The 21006-nt window shown below is 35.7% G+C and overlaps 1 protein-coding gene across 1 annotated transcript in view; it reads left to right on the plus strand.

The window, feature by feature from the left end:
* Positions 1–21006, plus strand: part of CUNH12orf40 (chromosome unknown C12orf40 homolog) — a 95339-nt gene that overhangs the window by 16690 nt on the left and 57643 nt on the right. Inside the window, 5 exon segments of the mRNA XM_040233493.1 lie at positions 4587–4626; positions 7327–7465; positions 13104–13236; positions 13706–13754; positions 18609–18797. Of these exon segments, the coding sequence (XP_040089427.1) occupies positions 4587–4626; positions 7327–7465; positions 13104–13236; positions 13706–13754; positions 18609–18797 (550 nt within the window).

Here is a 21006-nt window from a genome sequence, read left to right on the forward strand (position 1 = left end):
CCTTCTCCAGTTTTCCATAGTGGCAGCATCAATTTATATTGCCAGCAACAGTATACAGGGGTTCCCTCTTTTCCTCTTCCCAGCATTTCTTTCTTTTTAAAAAGACGCTTCTTTATATATTTATTTATTTGGCTGTACCCTGCCTTAGTTGCAGCCCTCAGGATCTTTGATCTTCACTGCAGCATGCAGCATCTTAAGTTGCCGCATGCAAACTCTTAGTTGATGCATGTGGGATCTATTTACCTGACCAGAGATTGAACCCAGGGTCCCTGCGTTGGCAATAGGAGTCTTAGCCACCAGATCACCAGGGAAGTACTACTAGCATTTATCTTTTTTCTTTCTGATAAAAGTAATCCTAACTGGTATGTGATGATAAATCATTGCGGTTTTAATCTGCATTTTCCTGATAGTTACGTTGAGCACGTTTTCATGTACCTGTTGGCCATTTGTATGTCTTTTTTTGGAAAAATGTCTATTTAAGTCCTTTGCCAATTTTTAAATTGGGTAATTTGCATTTTTGTTATGGAGTAATATGAATTCCTAGCTCCTTATATATTTTAGATATTGATTCCTTGTCAGATATAAGATATGCAAATATTTCATATAGGGGGTCTGTTCTCAGAACAGAGCTGTCATCAGAGGTATCTGCAAATATGGATTGGGTGTGGTGTGGGAAACCTGGCAGGGCCTGCAGATCAGATTCCAACCTGTGTCCCATTGTCTGCATGGCCCATCAAACATTTACGTACCAAACATTTGCTTTCCATTTCCATATGAATTGCCTTTCTCCCTGTGAAGTCCCAAACCACTATTCCCAATATCCTTTTTGTCTTTAGGTGAAGATGGTATTTAAGGTGAAGACTTTAGCCATTTTGGTTAATTACTCAGTTTTCCTTGGTCTCTTTCATGATTGGAGAAGGAAATGGCAACCTACTCCAGTATTCTTACCAGAAAAATTCCATGGACAGAAGAGCCTGCTTGGTTATAGTCCATCGGGTTGCAAAGAGTCATACATGACTAACTAACTTGGAGGGGCTTCCCTGGGTCCCTGGTGGCTTAGTCAGTAAGGAATCTGCCTGCAATGCAGGAGACTGCCTGCAGTATAGGAGACCAGGGTTCGACCCCTAGGTCAGGAAGTTCCCCTGGAAAAGGAAATGGCAACCCACTCCAGTATTCTTGCCTGGAAAATCCCCATGGAGAGAGTAGCCTGCCAGGCTTCAGTCCATGGGGTTGCAAAGCATCAGACACGATGAGTGACTAAACCACCACTTTCATGCATACATGTTATTAAACTTTTGTTTGCCTTTCTCCTGTTAATGTATCTCATGTCAACTTAATTCTTAGACCAGTCAGAAGAACCTAGAAGGGCAGATGAAAATTTTTTTTCTGTCTGACACAATCTTGGTTAACCCTTGGGAGAAAAAAACAACTTTGTTGTCTTATTTTAATGTTAATCTAAGTGAAACCATTAGAAGCAACTGTTAGGAATATGTATATATAAAGAGAAGGAGAGCCTTCCCAACATGCACACATATAAGTACATACATACAAATACGTACCTGATGTAGCCAAATTAAAAAATCACTTTTGGATTATTATTTTAACTGTACATCTCTTTAATGGGGCTTCGCTGGTAGCTCAGCTGGTAAAGAGTCTGCCTGCAATGCAGGAGACCTTGGTTCAATTCCTGGATCGATAAGATCTGCTGGAAAAGGGATGGGCTTCCTACTCCAATATTCTTGGGCTTCCTTGGTGGCTCAACTGGTAAAGAATCCACCTGCAATGAGGAAGACCTGGGTTCAATCCCTGGGTTGGGAAGATCTCCTGGAGAAGGATGGCTCCACCCACTCCAGTATTCTGGCCTGAAGAATTCCATGGAGTATTCTGGCCTGAAAATTCCATGGACTGCATAGTCCATGGGGTCACAAAGGGTCGAACACAACTGAGCCACTCTCACTTTCACTTTTTTTTTCCTCTTTAGTAAATATTTACACTCTTTGACAGCCCAGTATCTGAGCTTGTCTACTTCTGAGGTGTTTCTTACCTTATGAATTTTGATAATAGGCACAGCCCATGTCAGTATTCTTGCCTGGAGAATCCCAAGAACAGCGTAGTCTGACAGGCTATGGTCCATAGGGTTGCAAAGAGTCAGACACAACTGAAGTGACTTAGCATGCACACACAGCACAGCCTACTTACTTTTGTACAATCTAGAAGAAAAAAAAAAAAACCTCTTTCAGCCTGTTTTGCTACTAGTAAATTGGCATATGATCTAAGCTCGGACTGATGCACTTATCTTTTACCTTGAATCAAGTTAGTAATCCAAAGAAATAAGGCCTGCAAGGTGCCTGTTCTAGTAAGCAGCTGCAGGAGCTGCAACAGGATTGAATTTTCAGGGTTAGTAACGCTAGAAGATGCTAGAAGAGGTGGTTCATTGTTTAGAAGTAGAAATGCTGCAGTCAATGGAGTCCAGTGTTCACAAGTGCTTGCAGTGGTATCCTTTTGAGACTAATCATGGTGTAATTTTGACTGTGACACCATAGCTGCTTAGTCTTCCTTGTTTCTGCCAGTTGTCAAACATGCTTGCTCAGCCCTTTGGCAGATCTACTGGTTATCCAACTTCCTTTTAACTTATTTTCTATTTAAATTAACCAAAGATGCTTTCCTTTCTTGTAACTATGAATCCTAACTGATATTCTTTTTTAATGTAAGTAGTTGAAAATGACTGTATTCAGTAAAACATTTAGACATAGAGTACTGCTTAGGGTAACATTGTTGCCTTAATAATAGTCTAACATGTTTAGTTTAAGAAACTACCTTTGACTTATACATCAGGATCCTTTTTTACTTTCGTTGTGGTTTAGTGATAGTAGGCTGATCTAGCAATTGGTCTTGAATTCCTGATTATTTTTTTCTTAGGCAAATAGAAATGGGGATTATCTAGTACATAGAATTTGGTAAAAGCCATAAGATAATGTCTTGGATAATGGAAAATCAGCCTGGAATAAGTTCACTTGTTTTATACATAAGAAGACTATATTTAGTTTTTTACTTTTCCCTAATTATATTGATCTTTACAATGTGGAACTACTTATAAAATTGATGTTTATATTTTCTCTTTATAATCTGGATTGTTAAGTTTTATTACGGCATCTTCTTATATTTCTGAACTTTGAAAAGTCACTTAGTTTTCTGTGCCATAGTTTTTTAAGTTTTGAAATGATGGAGAATAAACTAATCTCAAAGGTCCATTCTAGCCTTAGCATTTGATGAGTTAATGAAATGTAATTTATTTCCTTTTTCCTAAAGTTTGAATGCCAGCAGTATACTTACGATGCAGCATGGAGCATGGTAGATGGACTTATTTTTCAGTGACCTCAAAGTGATCAATTTAAGACATCTGTTGGGAAATATGTTAAATAATAAGTTCAGTAAGCAGCAGAGTCTAGGGATGTTCAGAACTGTCCTTCATGTAGCTTATGAAAATCATTTGGAAAAATGAACTGCTTTCTTTATTCACAGTTAGCATGCGTAGATGGAATTAGAAGGCACTGATTTAAAATTTCAAAGCTAGAATTCTTGAATTTGAATCCTGGCTCTATCAATTATTAGCAGTGTGACCTTGGACAAATTAATTAACCTCTCTGTGTTTAGTTTCTTCATCAGTAAAGTGGGAGTAAAAATAGAACTTACATTATAGAGTTGCTATGAAGATTAAATGAGTTTTTACATGTAAAGATTCTGGAGTATCTAGAATGATGCAAGATATATGGTACTCATTATTAGCAATTTTATTTTCATGTTATTGCATAATATCATATAACCAGAATACATTTTGTTATTTTATTTATAATTCTTAAATATTGAATTTGAAACCATAATTCATGTATGTCCAAAAGAAACATTGTGCATATTTGCTTATATTATCAATAAATGTTTTATAGCATTTCACTATTATTAATAGAGCAAATATTTTGTACCTCTTAAATGCTGTATTATCATTGGGATTCAGTGCAGTTTTTGGCATGAAGGTTATGTGGTCTGAAGCACATCCATAATGACTAGCAGTGTTTTAAAGAAGTTCTGAGGTTTCAGATACGCGTAGCTAATGTAACTGAAGTTGCTCTAATAATAAGCTTAACATTTTGTTAGATCCTATATAGATTTTTATCTTCTCTCTATTCTGTGTTAATTTTAGTAGAATATTGAATTACAAGGAAAGGCAAAGAAAATAGCAGTGTTGACCTAGAATATTGCTATCAGATAAGAGTGCTTCAGTGATACATTCTTTCAATGCACTGATTTCTCTGCTTATCTTGATTTTTATAACTGATTTATTTTATGCTTAATTATTCACCATAGGTCTAGAGTCTGTTTTATTAGTTCTTGGGTTTTTTATCCAGGGAAATTTTGTGAAACAGTATATATTTTATAAATAATTTGAGAACATTTTTATAGTTTCTTCTCAGAAAATAATTATTGCTACTTTTAGATTTTAATTCCAAGTCTTCAGTTCAGATAAAATGACAGTTGTTTTAGAGACTATTTATTTAATCATTATAAAATAATCCTGCTTCCCTTTTTAGGACCAGGGTTCTGATCAAGCAGGAAAGGAGAAAGCAGAAGGTAAAGAAAATATATTTTTATTGTGTCTCATAGTGTTACAAGAACAGTGATATTTTGGAGCATTTTTCCAAGGTTAATAAATTCACCTGAGTGAAACTGGAGGACCATTTTAGTTCTCCATTCTTATAGATAGCTTAATTAGCTACCCATTTTTCTCAGGTACAGAATTATGGAGCATTGTTGATTCTTGTTGTCATCTAGTTCCAATATATCCCAAATCTGATCACTTCTCACAGTTAATACTATTAGCCCCTTATCCAAATCATTTGTTGCCCAGGGTACTATAGTAACCTTATAACCTATCTCCTACTTTTTTTAGTGTTTTTAAAAAATAATTGCATTGATTGTATTACATAATAAAGTTGAGCATGTATCTTGCAAAAAAGTGATACATATCCTAAGGAAACTTCCTTATGTGCAGCTTGAGATATGTACATGCTTCTTTGGATCTTTGTTGTTGTTAAATAGCAAACAAAATAGAGAGACGAAAGAGAGGAAGAAGAAGGACAGGGTACAGGGGAGAGAAAAGGGAGCACCAAATAAATGTCCAGGAGCAGTAGAATGGGTAAGCAACTTGTGGTATACCCACGGTATAGCAGTGAAAATGCATCATCTGCATGTAATTATTGTAGATAAATCTCAAAACCAGAATGTTGAGCAAATGAAGAAACACAGAAAAATACAAACAGTGAGATTTCATTTACAAAATGTCCTAAAACAGTAAAAATATGTTCAGAGGTGAAAGTGAAAGTTGCTCAGTAGTGTCCGATTCTTTGCAAGCCCATGGGCTACATAGTCCATGGAATTCTCCAGGCCAGAATGCTGGAGTGGGTAGCCTTTCCCTTCTCCAGGGGATCCTCCCAACCTAGAGATTGAACCCAGGTCTCCCACACTGCAGATGGATTCTTTACCAGCTGAGCCACCAGGGAAACCCAAGAATACTGGAGTGGGAAGCCTATCCCTTCTCCAGCGGATCTTCCTGACCCAGGAATTGAACTGCGGTCTCCTGCAGTGCAGGTAGATTCTTTACCAACTGAGCTACCAGGGAAGCCTCAGAGGTAGTGAAATTTAAAGAAAAGTTAAGGGAGTGATTGTGATGAAAGTAGGATATTTGTTACCTCAGTGAAATGATTCTTTATTGTAAATTTAACCTTTTTTTTTTCTTGATTACTACTGAGGCTGGCTATCTTTTCATTCAGATTTTCTGCTTCATGAGATACATTTCCAAGTATTTCTTTCATTTTTTATTTGGATTGTTCATCTTTTTCTGTGTTTTTATATACCCAGGAATTCTTTGTCAGTTATATGTGTACTCAGTATAGCTTTTATGCTTACTTTCTTAATGATATCTTTGAAGGAGAGTTCTCGCTTTTAATGTCATTGAATTTATCAAAAATTTTTTTGCTCTTTCTTTTATTTTTTTTGTATTCTGTTCTTCACACTGTTGTTAGCATGATTTTTTGTTAAAGAAAAACACAGAATTTATCATTTCCTTAAAAACCTCAATTGCTTTTCATTGCTTTTAGAATAAATCTGATTTAACCATAGCTTGACAATCCCAGGTGGTATAGTGGTAAAGAATCCGGCTGCCAATGCAGAAGATGTGGATTCAATCCCTGGGATGGAAGATCCCCTGGAGTAGGAAATGGCAACTCACTCCATTATTCTTACCTGAGAAATTTTTTCTTGTCCTTCCATGGACAGAGGAGCCAGGTGGGCCACACATGGGGTCACAAAGAGTCAGACATGACTGAGCAGCACGCATGCAACCATAGCCTAAAAGGACCTAAAGGGTCTGCATCCTGCCTGCTTCTCTGACCTTATGTTTTACTGCTCACCCTGTTGTTCATTGTATTTCAACCACAATGACCTTCTTTCTACCACTCTTCTTCCCTTTCTCTGGAATAGTCTCCCTTGAGATATTTTGTGTCTGGCTTGTCAATATTTGGGTCTCAGCTAAAGTATCTGTTAGATTGACTTTCTCTGATCACTACATCTAAATAGCTCCCCACCTTCCAGTTACTCTTTCTTCAGTATTCCCTTTTATTTATCACTCTTTTAAAAGTCTGGTATTTTCTTATAAATTTACTGATTCTGTTCTCCTCTCCCACCCCACTAATAAATATTCATAAAAAAGGATCTTACCACTTTTAATTACTCTGTTATCTCCTATACCTAGAATTGTGTGTAACATAGGCACTTGATACTAAATAATCTATGAATGTAGTCTGTCCCCAGACTATTTAAAAAAAAAATCTTAAAAGTATTTGGAACATTCTTTGAACATTATAAGAAAAGACTCACAGCACTTTGCTAAAGGATTGATCTCTAGTCATGTCACTTTCTTACTCTTTGAAAATTTCATACCATCCTTTGTCTCCTCAAGCCTCTCTTCCCCAACCCTGTTCTTTTTTCCTTCATACTAATTAGATGACCTTGTCTCATATTTCAGTGGAAATAGAAGCTATCAGATGAGAATTATCTCACATTTCTACCACCAGTAGTATAGGAGGCTGTGAAATTTATACTCTTTAGGCAAACTGCTAGTTTCATGGTTGACTTTAATTCATTTGTAAACATATAAAGTGTGTCACAGGAATATAAAAATATTGTCATTTATTTATTGCATTATTGCTTTTTATTATTTATTATTCTGCCTGAAACCATATAGTTGCTGCAGTAACTTTCTAATTATTTTAGGAATATTTTGAAAAGAAAAGGTTAAAATCAAAAATGAAATTACTGGGAGTTTCATCCCCTGTCACAAATTCTACTGTCAGTTTAGACCTCCTTAACCTGTATATGGTAAATCAGATATCTTCCCAGAAGAAAACATCTGGTAAGTAAATTTTTCTAATACCATTTTTTAAATTTCAGTGTGATTATAAGATTTAATTTTCTAATAAGTGTAATTTTAGAACTCAAAGGATGTGGAAAGGAAACTTTTAAAACTTTAAAGTTTTAAAAGTTGTTTTGCCTGCTTAAGAAAATTTGTTAATTTTTGCTTAAAATCTCTTATTCCTCAATCCATTTATTTTTATTTTTATTTTGTATAAATGTTATATAAAATTAATTTTATAAGGTATGGTTAGACTTATTACAGTGCAGCTGTTTCAATTATTACATTATTCTGTCTTGGCAGTTAGTTACCAAAGTTCAGCTAAAGAGCAGGAAATAAATGTATTTATTATCTTATACTATTTTAGAGAATCTATTTAAAAAGGAAGAGCTGAAAAGATCTTTGTCTCAATGATTAGTTTCCTGTCTCACAACTTAAATAATTTCTCAGGCATTCTTGGGATGTTAATTGTAGTAGTCTTAATACTTCAAAATAAAGTTCATTTTGGCTTGCACTTTTATTCTTTAAGTAAATAAAAAAGTTTAATCACACTATTTTTTTTTTTCTATCTCAAGGGACCTTTGTCTGATACTTAATTTTTAAAACAAGTGCTAAAATGAGAGCTTAAAAGAGTTCATAAATGATAGATGGAAATTGATTATAGTATTCTTAGTATCCCCTTTTCCTTTCTCTGTCATTTTTTGTTTCTCCCTCCACAGAGCAGTTTACACAAGTAAAAAACTTTTACTGTAGTAAAAGTAAATACATAATTCGTGGACTTTAGGAATAGAAGTTTTTGTTGTAAATCTGATTTTACTTTCTTCACTTATATAATATTGTTATCAACTATACTCACCTTTTATATTATATCTTCAGATCTTAATCATCATACAGCTCAAAGTTTGTGCCCTTTTGCCAGCCTCTGCATATTTCCCCTTCTCTCTTATCCTCAGCCCCTGGAAACCACTTTTCTACTCTGTGTTTCTATGAGTTTGACCTTTTTTTCAAGGTTCCACATGTAAGTGATACATGCCGTATTTGTCTTTTTCTGTCTGGCTTATTTCACTTAGCATAATATTTTCAGGATCCATCCATGTTGTCATAATTGGCAGGATTTTCTTCTTTCTCAAGGCTGAATACTATTTTATGTATACACCACATCTGTTCATCCGTTGACAGACACTTAGGTTGTTTCCATATCTTGGTTATTGTGAATAATACTTCAGTGAACAGGAGAGTGCAGATTTGTCTTCAAGATCCTTTTTCATTTCTTTTGGTTATATACCCAGAAGGGGTATTGCTGAACCTTGTGTTAGTCTACTTTTAATTTTTTGAGGAACCTCCATTCTGTTCTCCATAGTAGCTGAACCAATTTACATTTCCACCAACAGTGCACAAGTGTTTCCTTTTCTCCACATTCTTGTCAGCACTTGTCATCTCTTGTCTTTTTGATAATTCCTTCTGACAGGTTTGAGAAGATGTCTTATTGTAGTTTTGCTTTGCATTTTCCTAATGATTACCAATATTGAGTACCCCTTGCCATTTGTATATCTTTTTTGGAAAAATATCTATTCAAGTCCTCTGCCCATATTTAAATTAGTTTTTCTTTTTTGCTAATGAGTTATGTGAATTATTTATATTGTGGATGTTAACCCCTTATCATATATGTGATTTGCAAATACTTTCTCCCGTTCCTTAGGTTGTCTTTTCATTTTGTTAATGATTTCTTCTGCTATGCAGTAGCTTTTTAGTTGAATGTAGTCTCAGTTGCTTATTTTTGCTTTAGTTGCCTTTGTTTTGATGTAAAATGCAAAAAAATTACCAAAATGGCGAACAGAGAGCTTACCCTTTATGTTTGCTATATTTTCTTTTAAGAGTTCTATAATTTTGAGTCAGACGGTTTTTACTGTTTTTTTTTGTTGTTGTTGTTTTCCCCTTGGGCCATGTGCAGCATGCAGGATCTTAGTTCCTCAACCGGGGAACATCTTTATCTCAAAGACAGAGGGACACTGAGAGGAATCTAAATGGAGAGGACTGCTGTTTTCCCCAATTTGCTACACACTGTGCTCATACTCCTTTTTTGTCCTATCACATTTTCCATAACTTTTCCATTCCTTATCAAACCTAATGTAAAAGTACTCAGGTTCTTTGGGTCTTCATTTTCTTATCACGTTTTCTATGTAAGACTTATATTAAATAAAGTTTGTATGCTTTCCTCTTGTTAATCCATCTTTTGTCACAGGAGCCCCAGTTGGGAGTATAGAAGGGTAGAGGATAGAGGTATTTTTACTCTCCTTAAAAAAAAGACTTTATAAGTAAGGCTCAACTAACAGACATTCAAATAATGTTATGAACTGAATGTTTGTGTCCTCCTGTCCAAATTCATGTATTGAAATTCCAACTTGTAATGTAGTGGTTCAGGAGGGACTTTTAGGAGGCAATTAGGTCATGAGGGTGGAACTGTCATGAATACAATTGTACCCTTATTAAAGAAATATCAACAACCTCAGATATGCAGATGATACCACTCTAATGGTAGAAAGTGAAGAGGAACTAAAGATTCTCTTGATGAGGGTGAAAGAGGAGAGTGTAAAAGCTGGCTTAAACCTCAACATTCAAAAAATGAAGATCATGGCACCCAGTTCCATCACTTCATGGCGAATAGAGGGTAGAAAGTAGACACAGTGACAGATTTTCTTTTCTTGGGCTCCTAAATCACTGTGGACAGTGACTGCAGCCATGAAATTAAAAGACACTTGCTCTGCCGGGATCCAGCCCTGGTGGATCCAGGGTAATTCGAAGTGGAGATGGAGTCGGCAAGGAAAACTTATTTATTTAGAAATATAAAGAGAGATTAGGAAAGATAGTGTAGTAGGAAAATTAGTGGAGAAAGGGGGCTGAATAACTTGGTTTACGTAGAAAACCAATAAAGTTCCAAGACAAGGAACTTGCACCGTCTACGTAGGCCACCAGTGCCCGCTTGAATAGTGGAGTGTGCCCTGCCTTGGGCTCCCTCTTGCGTGGGTCTCAGAAGCCAGGGGAAATAAGTAGACACGGTGAGCCTCCATGCTCCGGTTGGGAATTTAGCCAGAAAAGGGAGAAAAGAACGACATGAGGGAGCCAAGCATTGGTGCCAGACCCACAACTTTATTTTCAAAAGCAGCTTATGTACCCCAAGTTGTACATAAAGAAATAATGGAATGTGCAGAGTTACGCAGGGGCAGCAGTCCTGACCCTTATTGAGACCAGGCTTTCTTTTTGCATACCTTCCCGTATACAAAAGGTCTCAGGTGGTTTACATTATCTTCTGGCCAAGAGGCCTGTTAACATTTTTATGGCTCTCTTCCTAGATAAATGTCTATCAACCAGAAAACTCTTTTTCCCTTGAAGTGTTTTTTTCTTTAATCTGCATCACTCTCAAAGTACTAAATAAAGTTACATTCCTGTAGAACAAAGGTGCAGTGGGTTATAACAAAGAAAGTACTTAACTCAAAGATCTAATGTTGCTAATACCAGGCCTACTACCTGTTTTTTCTATATACCAACTATATCTACAAATAAAAGATATGAAAACTTGGCAGCAAGTATTGGCTCAACAAATGAAACCCTTAATCAGTCCTGTTCTAATGATTTTGACTCCTCGGAAGCCCCTACATTCCTAGGATGTTTTAAGCTTCCTGTGCCTCTTGCGGTTGGGGGGCCACAAACAATCACATGCACAGCTGTAAGAGTCCGGCAGGCAGGCTAGAAAGCCATCAGAGGGGTTTTTGGATTGAAACACTCATATTATGCCCAGGAGATTTATTATCTAAAAGCTCTAAATTAACTTTTTCCAGAAAAAGGTGGTGGAGGGACAGCCCCCTGTTAATGTCAGAAGAGTAGGTGGAAAGCATAACACAGTAAAGCAGGCAGACTCTGGTTTTGGGGGGTAGATGCTCGGGAATGGAGGTCTTCTGAGGCTCGATCCTGCCTTTGCGTATGCTGAGCCTCCTTCCTCATGACCTTTGCCACGGGCGGAGTTCCTCACACTGGCTCCCGGCATTGCTCCTTGGAAGGAAAGCTATGAGAAACCTAGACAGCATATTAAAAAGCAGAGGTGTCACTTTACCAACAAAGGTATGTATATAGTCAAAGCTATGGTTTTTTCAGTAGTCATGTGCTGATGTGAGAGCTAGATGTAAAGAGTGCAGAGTGCCGGAGAATTGATACATTCAAATAAGTCACTCCTAATGGAAATCAACCCTGAATATTCTTTGGAAGGACTGATGTTGAAGCTGAAGCTCCAATACTTTGTGAAGAACCAAGTCATTGGAAAAGACAGATGCTGGGAAAGATTGAGGGCAAAAGGAGAAAAAGGCAGCAGAGGATGAGATGGTTAGATAGCATCACCAACTCAATGGACATGAATCTGAGCAAAGTCTGAAATAGTGAAGGACAGAGAAGCTTGGCATGCTGCAATCCATGGGGTTGCAAAGAGTTGAACACAACTTAGTGACTGAACAGCAATAACAACGAAACCCCAGAGAGCTCTTTCTCCCTTTCTACCATCTAAGAGCACAGGGAGAAGATGGTTGTCTGAGAAACAGGAAGCAGGCCCTCACCAGACACCAGATTTGCCAGCATCTCATCTTGGACATCCCAGCCTCCAGACTGAGAAATAAATTTCTGTTGTTCATAATCTACCCAGTCTATGGCATCCAGTTACAGCAGCCTTGAAAGGACCAAGGTACTTAACTAAAAGGAAGGGCAGTGGTGCAGCTGGGCTTCAGAAACTGCTTGAATCAGAGGCTTTGAATTCAATCAAGATTTTTTCTCACTTCAGATATTAGCTTCATTCTCTCAGATTGCCTTCATCACTGGGGCATAAAACATTACCTTAAAAAACTAACATTGCTCATCTCTCCTAGTTTTGCCATTAGAGAAATACTGAGAGATGTTTCACTGGTCCTGAACTTCTGAAAATTCCACTGAAGGAGCATTGCCTTACCCCCAGGTCTTAGCACTGGAACAATTACTCCTAACCAGAGGGAACAGTTCTTAATTCTTCTTGGGTTAGATGTCTACCCCTTCACCAATTATTTTTACCAAAAGGCAGGGTTTTATAAGATGGTAGAAAGTCTCCACTAGAACTGTATAGTTGATGCATGTGTAAAAAACATTTCCCAGAAAAGAAAAGTTGTTACAAGTACTGAACAGACAGAAAAAGAGACTTTTTCTATAAAGAGACACAAAGATTCTGCTTCTATAAATTTAAAAAATCTAGTGAGGGAAATAGAGTTGATCACAAACAACAAAGGATGGTAAGTGTATTAATAGAGAACCTATATAGTGCTATGAGAATGTGTAAGACAATATCTGATATGGTCTGGGTTTCAAGGATGTATTAGAGGAAGAAAAAAGTAGAAGGGATTTAGTAGAACTCCTTTCAAGAGGAGTATATAAGATGATAAAGTAAAAAGAATGATTCAAAATATCTGAGATAGTATTGTAATGTTTTCTAGCATACATAGAATACAGGTGGTTTCAGTAAATTTCTAAAACGTGCATTTCTTTAATGAACATAGTATATCAAATGATGCTTTAAAAAGATGTTATTTTTCTTTTGATTTTTTATAAATTATGTATTTTTTCATTCTAGAAACTGTGAGAAAACCAATGCACGTGAATATGAATAAAGGCATAAAAATGCCCCTAAGAAAGCATGATATAGAACTTCCAGTGTCACCTAACTGTGTACCATCTAAACTCTGCATTGATGATATAGAAAACAAGTAGGTTTTAGCTAGGTTATATTAATGTATCTATCTGATGTATATTACATTAATATATAATATATATTATAGCATCATATATCATTATATATTATTTAAATGGTCATTATTGTTTTACCGTTTTACTCACTGGAAGATATACAGAGGATTTATCCTTCTATAATAGCTCCAGTTTTTGTTTGTTCAGCTGCTATAATATCATTAAACTATTGAGACATTTATCAAACGACCAAATGTCCATACTAAGTTTTTTGTACACATAGTTTGACTTTATCATAAAATCTCTCTCTTATAACAATATAATTTTTAGAAAACTCAATAATATTATGATCTGGAATGAATAGAGTTACTTAGAGTTCCATATGTTTTCATGTATTTGTATATAACAGTATGAATTTTAAATAGATATATAAAGATGGTCAATTTAATGCCATCTATATTTTTAACCTTAAAATTTTATTTTTGTTAGTATATACCATCAAAGACTAGACACCAAGGAAGAACTTGATCCAGTTCAGGTGAGGTTTTTTAAATTAAATTTTATTATTTTGATAGTTGTGATATGCCAACAAATGATATAAAGTTTTCAAATACTGGAATAACTTAGTATTTATAATTATTCTTTTAAAAGTTTTTAATATAAGGAACCTACACCTTAAGAATATTTTAACACTTGCTTACGAGAAACATTTTGGAGTTCTGATAAGGTAGATGAGGTGTATGTGTGCGTAATATTTGCTTCTGCTTGTTACTGACAAGCTGTAAAGGATAGTTCATTTGTAGATTCCTGTTTTTGGTTCATGTGATCATTGAGTAATTCATCTCTTCACACAGTGATCAGATTATTTGATTTCATATGAAATTGTGATTTTCGATAGTCTTGTTGATCCTAGGATTATTTTTCAAAGTATTGCAAATGATTATTTTTTTAGCAAATTTTAATTTTTAAAAATTTTATTTACTTATTTTTTAATTGAAGTATAGTTGATTTACAATGTTGTGTTTCAGGTATACAGCATAGTGGCTTAATAATATATTATTTAAATTTTTTCCTTTATTATTATTGTTCAGTAGCTCAGTCCTCTCCAATTCTTTGTGATCCTGTGGACTGCAGCACACCAGGCTTTGCTGTCTTTCACTATCTCCCAGAGTTTGCTCAAACTCTTGTCCATTGTGTCAGTAGTGCCATCCAAACAAGCATCTTTTAATTTCATGGCTGCAGTCACTGTCTACGGTGATTTTAAAGCTCAAGAAAAGGAAGTCTGTCACGTTTCCTATTTTTTCCCATCTATTTGTCGTGAAGTGATGGCATTAGTTTTTTTTTTTTAATGTTTTTCTTTATGCTGCTGCTGCTGCTAAGTCGCTTCAGTCATGTCCGACTCTGAGCGACCCCATAGACGGCAGCCCACCAGGCTACCGTCCCTGGGATTCTCCAGGCAAGAACACTGGAAGTATTAGTTTATATATTTATTTGGAAGCACACAAGATCTTCACTGATCATGTGGGATCTTTCGTTGAGGCCATGGACTCTCTAGTTGTGGCACGTGTGTTCTTCATATGGGCTCTGGAGCACACGCACTCAGTAGTAGCAGCATGCAGGGTTAGTTGCTCTACAGCTTATGTGACCTTAGTTCCCAGACCAGGGATCAGACCGATATCTCCTGCATTGCAAGGTGGATTCTTAACCCCTGGACCACCAAGAAGTTCCAGTTATTACAAAGTATTGAGTATAGTTCTCTGGGCTATCCAGGAGGTTCTTATTGGTTATTCACTTTGTATATAATAGTGCATGGGTGCTCAGTCACTCAGTCATGTCCGTCTGATTCTTTGTGACCCACATGGACCGTAGCCCACCAGACTCCTCTGTCCATGGAATTTTCCAGGCAAGAATACTGGAGTGGGTTGCCATTTCCTCCTCCAGGGAATCTTTCCCACCCAGGGATTGAACCCATGTTTCCTGTGGCTCCTGCATTAACAGCTAGATTCTTTACCCTGAGCCACTTGGGAAGCATATAGTAGTGCGTATATGTTAATCCCAACTTCCTAATTTATCCCTCCCCACTTTCAACTTTGGTAACTGTAAGTTTGTTTTCTATGTCTGTGGGTCTATTTCTGTTTTGTAGATAAGTTCATTTGTATCTTTTTTTTTTAGATTCCACTTATAAGTGATATCCTGTGATATTTGTCTTCCTCTGTCTGGGTTACTTTTCTTAGTATGGTTATCTCTAGGTCTATCCATGTTGCTGCAAGTGGCATTATTTTGTTCTTTTTTTTTATAACTGAGTAAATATATATATGCAACATATTCTTGATCCATTCATCTGTTCGTGGACATTTAGGTTGCTTCCATGTCTTAGCTGTTGTAAATAGTGCTGTGATGAAGATTGGGATGCATGTGTCTTTTATAAATTATGGTTTTCTTCAGATATATGCCCAGGAGTGGGATTGCAGGAGCATATGATAGCTCTAGTTTTAGTTTTTAAGGAATCTTCATACTGTACTCCAAAGTGAATCTGTAAATTGCCTTGTTTAGGGAGTTGTTTTAACATTAATTCTTCCAGTTCAGGAACATGGTATATCTTTCCACCTGTTTGTGTCATCTTGAGTTTCTTTCATCAGTGTCTTACCATTTTCAGAATATAGGTCTTTTGCCTCCTTAAGTCTCTTTCTAGATATTTTCATCTTTGTGATGTGATGGTAAGTGAAATTGTTTCCTTAATTTATCTTTCTGATCTTCCATTGTAAATGTATGGAAATGCAATAGATTTCTGTGTGTTAATTTTGTATCCTACAACTTTACCACATTCACTGATGTGCTCTAGAAGTTTTCTGGTAGCATCTTTAGGGTTTTCTATGTATGAAAGTGAAAATCTCTCAGTCATGTCCGACTCTGTGACCCGATGGACTATATAGTCCATGGAATTCTCCTGGAAGAATACTGGAGTGGGTAGCTGTTTCCTTCTCCAGGGGATTTTCCCAACCCAGTGGTCAAACACAGGTCTCCTACATTGTGAGCAAATTTTTTACCAGCTGAGCTACCAGGGAAGCAAATATAGTGTCATGTCATCTGCAGATGGTGACAGTTTTACCTCTTCTTTTCCAATTTGAATTTTTTTTTTAATTTCTCTTTCTTTTTTGACTGCTATGGCCAGGACTTCCAAAACTGCACTGAGTAAAAGTGGTAAGTGTGGACATCCTTGTCTTGTACCTGATCTCAGAGGAAATGTGTTAAGTATGTTGTTTACTGTGGGTTTGTCATAAATGGCCTGTGTTATGTTGAGATATGTTCCCTCTATGTGCACTTTCTGGAGAGTTTTTATCATAAATGGATTTTGAATTTTATCAAAAGCTTTTTCTGCATTTATTGATATGGTCATATGACTTATTCTTCAGTTTGTGAATGTGGTATTATATTATATTATATTATACTGATTAATTTGTAGATACTGAAAAATCTTTGTTTCCCTGGGATAAATACCACTTGATCATGGCATTTGTTGTTCAGTCGCTAAGTCGCACTTGACTCTGCATCCCGTGAATTGCAGTATGCCACGCTTCCCTTGTCCTTCACTATTTCCTGGAGTTTGCTCAAACTCATGTCCACTTAGACTGTGATGCCATCCAACCATCTCATCCTCTGTCACCCCCTTCTCCTGTCTTCAATCTTCCCCAGCATCAGGGTCTTTTCAGTCAGTTCTTTGCATCAGGTGGCCAAAGTATTGAAGCTTTGGCTTCAGCATCAGTCCTTCCAGTGAATAGTCAGGGTTCATTTCCTGGTTTGATCTTGCAGTCCAAGGGACTCTCAAGAGTTTTCTCCAGGACCACAATTCCAAAGCATCAATTCTTCAACACTCGACCTTCTTTATGGTCCAGCTCTCACATCCGTACATGACTACTGGTATATGATCCTTTTAATGAATTGTTGGATTCAGTTTGCTAATATTCTGTTGAGAATTTTTCATCAGTGATATTGGCCTGTAATTTTCTTTTGGGGAGTACCTTTGTCTGTTTTCTGTATTAGTGGCTTCATACCATGAGCTTGGAAGTGTACCTTTCTCTGCAGTTTTTGAAATAGTTTCAGAAGGATGGATGTTAACTTTTCTCCAAATGTTTGGTAAAATTCATGTGTTAAGTCTTCTGGTCCTGAACTTTTGTTTGTTGAAAGTTTTACAGGTTCAATTTCAGTACTTATAATTGGTCTGTCATATTTTCTATTTCTTCCTTGTTCATTCTTGAGAGATTGTACCTTTTTAAGGATTTATAAACCTGGGTCTCCTGCTTTGTAGGCAAATTCTTTACCGTCTGAGCCACCAGGAAAACCCAGCAGTCTCTTGTGGTCCTTTGTATTTCTGTGGTGTTGGTTGTAACTTCTTTTTCATTGCTAATTGTATTGATTTGGGGCTTCCCTGGTGGCTCAAATAGTGAAAAATCTGCCGGCAGACCCTGGATCAGGGTCTTCGATTCCTGGATCAGGAAGATCCCCTGGAGAAGGGAGTGGCTACCCACACCAGTATACTTGCCTGAAGAATTCTGTGGACAGAGTAGTCTGAGGAGCTACAGTCCATGAGGTCACAAAGAGTCAAACACAGCTGAATGACTAACACTTTCACTTTATTGATTTGGACCCTTTCCCTTTTTTCCTTGATGATTCTGAGTAAAGGTTTATCAATTTTGTTTATCTTTTCAAAGAACTATTAATTTTTTGATTTTCTGTTGTTTTTTAGTCTCTACTTCATGTATTTTCTTCTCTGAGACTTGTGAATTCTTTCCTTATACTAATTTTGGGTTTTGTTTATTCTTCTCTCTCTAGTTGCTTTAGGTATAACATTAGATTGTTCATTTGAGATTTTCTTTGTTTCATGATGTAAACTTATATCACTGTAAACTTCCCTCTTAGAGCTACTTTTAGCAAATAAAATTCTATGCAGTTAGAAAATGAACAGATTTTGATTAAAGTTTGAAATATTAAGATCTAAGGCTATAGTAATATTTATCCTTTCTTTTCTTTAAATTGCTAGAGTTAAACTACAGAAAGGTAAAAACAGTGATACTAAAATCTCTTGAAAATCTTATCAGCTGTGCTGTGTATTAATGAAACTGAGGCTTTCCATTTTTAGGAGATGTCATGTAGTAGAATGGGACTTGAGGGTGTAGAGGACCAGGAATGATAAAGTCCAGTGAAAAGGAGCTCTTCAGTATAATCTTAGCCGATAAATTCTCTGGTCTTAATAAGTCTTGTCAATTGCTGATTGACTTGCCTTTCTTTCCTTGGAACTTTTTCTGCAGCTCATGACCTTTTTTGCTTCTGTTTTTCACTTTTCTCATCTCTCGTTTATACATTTTGGCAAATCAAATGATTGTCTTTTCTGTAGTTATCACAAGTCATGGGCTCATATAGAATGTTTTAACCTCAGTTCAACAGAACAGAAAACTGCATTTTCACTCCACTATCTTTTTCAGCAGAAGTATCTTCCAGTGAAAATACTACAAAACAAAATTTCATTCCCAGAATAGTACCTAGTCTTCAGAAAGTTGCATATAAAAAGAAGCAGGATGAATAAGTGTCTTTGAATCGAAGGTTCTTAGGATTTTGATACCATTATATTTTATGATATGTTCATTTCTTATTTATAGATTTTAAAATATTATTGTAACTTGCTGTAGATATAGTCACAATAGGATATAAATTAGGTATAAAGTTCCTCTTAGGGCCAAAACTTAATTTTCTGCACTGTAGGAAATTATGAATTCAAAAACTGAAATGTTGTTTAAAAATCTTTGAAAAAATCATTTTTCAGTAAATTGATGGTGAAACTGAAAATCGTTCAGTGTGTTACATAATAGTATGATGATTGTAATCACAGTAAATGAATAGTTGGTGATGTCATGGTGGCCCAGTAGATGTGTTATAGAAAGGGTCCTGTGAATAGTAATATATATCCTCAGTGATATCATAGTAGGCTATTAGGTATGAATTGTGATGACTTGAATGTTTTCATGATTTGACAGATGCCAACTGGTCATATGCATTTCAATTATAATTACACAAATATGTAGAGATGTGTAATGCTAAAATGTTTAATTATTTTATGCACTAAGGTTAAGAATACTAAAAATTCAAAATTTAAAATTCTGAAATATATCTTCCATAGAAAATGCCAAGAAGTGATTTTTTATTAAATTTACATAGATTTAAAAAATGAAATTATTAAGGATTACTGTGTGTATGCTTGTGCTTAGTCACTCAGTCAAGTCTGACTTTTTGTGACCCCATGGACTATAGCCCGCCAGGCTTTTCTGCCCATAGTATTTTTCAGGCAAGAATACTGGAGTGGGTTGCCATGTCATCCTCTAGGGGATCTTCCTGACCAGAGATTGAACCTGTGTCTCTTGTGTTTCCTGCATTCCTGGCAGATTACCTGCTGAGCCATCAGAGATTATTGTAATAATATATAAAGATAGTGAAGAAAATGGTTATATAAATCCTGTGTCTTATTAGCAGGAATATTTATTTTGAATTCCTCCCAATTTTGGCATGTAGTGGTTTATGCCATATTTATGTATTATTTATAAATTAATTTACAATTATAAATTTATTAGTTATAGTTATGGTATTTTATAGCTATATATCATGATTCACTTTTATTAAAGTATGTTTTCTGTTTTTCAGAAAAGAAAAATTGAAGTACTGATATTATGTTTCAATGATATGTGTTAGCCTTATTAATTTAAGAACCCAATAATTTTTGAGGGATGCAGTGAAAAATATTCCATTATCCTTTCGGTTTGTATTTACAAGACTAAAACTTGCATCCTAGATCTGCTTAAAACTCATGCTTATTCTTTTAAATAATTTATCGGCTACAGAATGAAATGCCCTGTAATCTATTTAAATAATCTCCTACTTATATAGATTAGTGATTATCTGCAGAAGGGTAAATAATGCGATACTTAATAGAGCAGAAGACAGCAACAAGAGTCTTTTGTACCTGTCCAAGGCATATTGTCACATTGTGAAGTTTTAGTGAAGTTTTTAATAGTTTATTTGGAAGGATTTGAAGAAAAGTGAGAATAACTGAAATGAAATTATAAGATACAAAGGAAAATTAATTGAAAAAAAAGAAAAAAATTTGGTCTGGGACTCACTTCTCACTGCCCTGGAGAAGTTAATATTTGAGCCACTATATAATATTCCCTTCTCTTTTGATTTCTTTGTGTGTTACTCACTCTGAGGAATGAATTTGTCTCTGTGCTTCTGTCACTGTCTCTCTGACACTGAGAAGTATTATCAGACTTTATTTTCAACTTTCCCTTACTTTAGACCTTTATATTTTTTTGAAGACTTTCAGTATCTCTTTTTGTCTCCCTCTCTCTTCTTTTCTATTTCTGTCATTGATTTTCTTTGGACTTATCGCTATGTTTCATGGCTTACAGATAAATATATACTGCAGATGTAAAATATTATTGCTGGATAGATTAATGTTGAGCCAATAAAATATCTTTCCACATTAGTAAATTGATTATTTCAATTGCTTTTCTCAATAGTCTTCCAATCCTTTCTGCATTTTGCACTCAATGATATTGATATTCAGAAATATTAAAGTAGCAGTCTAAAATTTTACTCAGTAGATGGAGAAACTGAGTTAAGTACAGCTGTTTTCTTCTTGAAGAGATTATGTGATTTCTATGAGAGAAATTTAACTTTTATTTACTCAAGATACTGGTGTTCTGGGTATTTTTTAACCAGTGTAAAATATTTAGCTCACCATA

Source organism: Oryx dammah, unplaced genomic scaffold (assembly GCF_014754425.2).
Source record: "Oryx dammah isolate SB20612 unplaced genomic scaffold, SCBI_Odam_1.1 HiC_scaffold_29, whole genome shotgun sequence".
Classification (NCBI taxonomy): domain Eukaryota; kingdom Metazoa; phylum Chordata; class Mammalia; order Artiodactyla; family Bovidae; genus Oryx; species Oryx dammah.